Source organism: Copadichromis virginalis, unplaced genomic scaffold (genome assembly GCF_057382275.1).
Source record: "Copadichromis virginalis isolate Kocher_CV1m ecotype Utaka unplaced genomic scaffold, C_Virginalis_male_GT1.1 unmapped_scaffold_1, whole genome shotgun sequence".
In the NCBI taxonomy this organism is placed as follows: Eukaryota; Metazoa; Chordata; class Actinopteri; order Cichliformes; family Cichlidae; genus Copadichromis; species Copadichromis virginalis.
The window spans coordinates 925,193-927,395 of record NW_028188589.1 but is presented as its reverse complement, the minus strand read 5'-3'; the positions used below and the strand labels follow the sequence as shown (position 1 = coordinate 927,395).

Here is a 2,203-nt window from a genome sequence, read left to right as displayed (position 1 = left end):
GCAGCAAAGGAAGTCAGCAAATGCTTGAAGTTCCATACTGCCTTTAGAGCTTATCTTAGGCCATGCGTCAAGTTTGTCTCTGAAGGCCTTTGCTACGAGGAAGGGATTTCCATACCTCTCTACGAGAACTGTCCATGCTGCATAGTATGCAGACTCTGTGCCAAGCGGGAAGTAGCCTTCTATTGCCTTCCTTGCAGGTCCACTTACATATTTCCTCAGATAATAAGTCTTCTCTTCAGTTGGTATATTTTTCCTGTCAATCAGAGTCTGAAAGGAAATTTTCCAATCATTATATCTGATAGGGTCGCCACTGAATATTGTTGGCTCTGGTACCGGAAGACGACTTGCATTAAGAGACACTGCAAATGCTTTGACCAGATCTTCTGTGTTCACCTCTTGGTGCGGTGTCACATTTCGTGGCGAGGAACACCGTTTCATATGCTGGTCATTGTTTTCAGACTTGACTTCATTTTTATCAGATCTGTGGTGAAGTAGGTTGTATATTTCTTCATCTGAACATTCACTTTGTTCATACACTCGCTGTCGAGCCTTTGCTGCATTCAGCTTTTTTACAGTCTCAAGTCGCTCTACTTCTCTGCGCTTAGCTTCTAGAGCCTTTTGTCTTTGTGCTATTTCTGCTTCTTGCCTTTCAATTTCCTTCATATGGATTTCTTGTTCAAGCAGAACTTGGAGAGCAGCCTCATTTGCTGCAACTTCAGCAGCTGCATCTTGTCTTTTAGCCGAGAGCCGGCTGGAGTGTCTAGAGGAAACCCTCGAATGAGAAGAGAGCTTAGTGTGGTGTGACTTAACACTCATCCTGTCTGAGGCTTCTAACTTAGGCATAGACTCAGTCTCCTTCCATTTTTCATCCCTTTGACTTTTCACATCTGAGGCTACGTATTTAGATGAAGACTCAGTGTCCTTCCAAAGTTCTTCATCTCTTTGAACCTCCGCATTACTTGGGCTTGGACACTTTCTTACAGATTCGATAATTGTCTTTGTTATGGCTTCACACGTATCCATCCTTCGTCTTGTGTCACTATCTGGAGATTCAATATGTCTCAAGTCATCATAGGCTGCATTCACATCCTTAGAAGCACTCAAAACCTTGGAAACATGTTCTTGTAGCAGATCCTTTGAGCATTGACCATCTATAGCTCCTTTGGCATTCTTAATGACAACCTTCCACTTCTCATAGCGCACACTGAAACGATGTGCAGCCTTCTTTATGTGCTCACCGTACAGTTCTTTGCCCTTTTCCGTCAATGTACGGACTCGTTGGCTCTGTCGTGCTCTTTGTGAGGTAGTAGAAACATCATCAGCTGTGCCTTCAACTGCTTGTAGTTGCTCATCTGCAGAAAGTTGTTCCACATCACCCTTTTCACTGACTTCTGGATTAGCCTCAAACTCTGCCATTGTTGGAGGGGTTTGGGTTTTTTGTGTATCTTACTTAGCCTTAATGTAAAGGTGCAGCAGCTTAAATTTGATTTGTTAGTTGAGGAGCAAATGAATATTAATCTTCATTTACTGTTACAACTTTAAAGCACAGTAATTACTATTACTCCTTAAACATCACTTAACATGTATACTTAACTCACATTACATCTCTTCTCCAAGCCAGTAATACTGTTTCTTACAGCAACTGCTGAAGCCCACCATATGCACGATGCACAGGTTACTCATCACAACATTAACTTAACACTGTATGAATATCAGTCACTTGAACAGCAGAAATGTAAACAATGAGAAGGAAAGAAAAAAGAAGAAATATTTCAGTCCTTTGTTTATTTATAAAAGGAAACTTATCTTAATTAATTTTACAGTCCTTTTCCTTTTTATTTCTCTTTCTTGTGGTTAATTATATTGAGTCCTTTAACTGAGGCAACACTTATTTTCGGGGCACCTGAATTTCCTGCGGGGCTGCGTCCTTCATCTACCCGTGCAGAGCGGAGTTCTCACTGTAGCACCCTCAAGGATTGACGTACGCACGATGTAGTTATAAAACAGGGTTTATTCTGGTCTTGGCAACCCGTGAGAACTGCTCACGGACAAAACAATAAAACAAAAACATCACATCAAAATGCGCTCTTGTACATAGTGTCAATCAATCAAAAAAATCCTTAATTACAGAAAATAAACCATTTAAAATACACAAACCTCGTGAGCTGACATCCAGGAAGTGCTAAATAGAGCTTTATGGCCT

At 41.1% G+C, this 2,203-nt stretch overlaps 1 protein-coding gene across 1 annotated transcript; it reads right to left on the bottom strand.

The window, feature by feature from the left end:
- Nucleotides 1-289: 289 nt before the first annotated feature.
- Nucleotides 290-1,416, bottom strand: LOC146679466 (uncharacterized). Its single transcript, XM_085450379.1, is given in 2 exon segments — nucleotides 290-360; nucleotides 363-1,416. Coding segments are annotated over 2 exon segments (1,125 nt in total).
- Nucleotides 1,417-2,203: the final 787 nt, after the last annotated feature.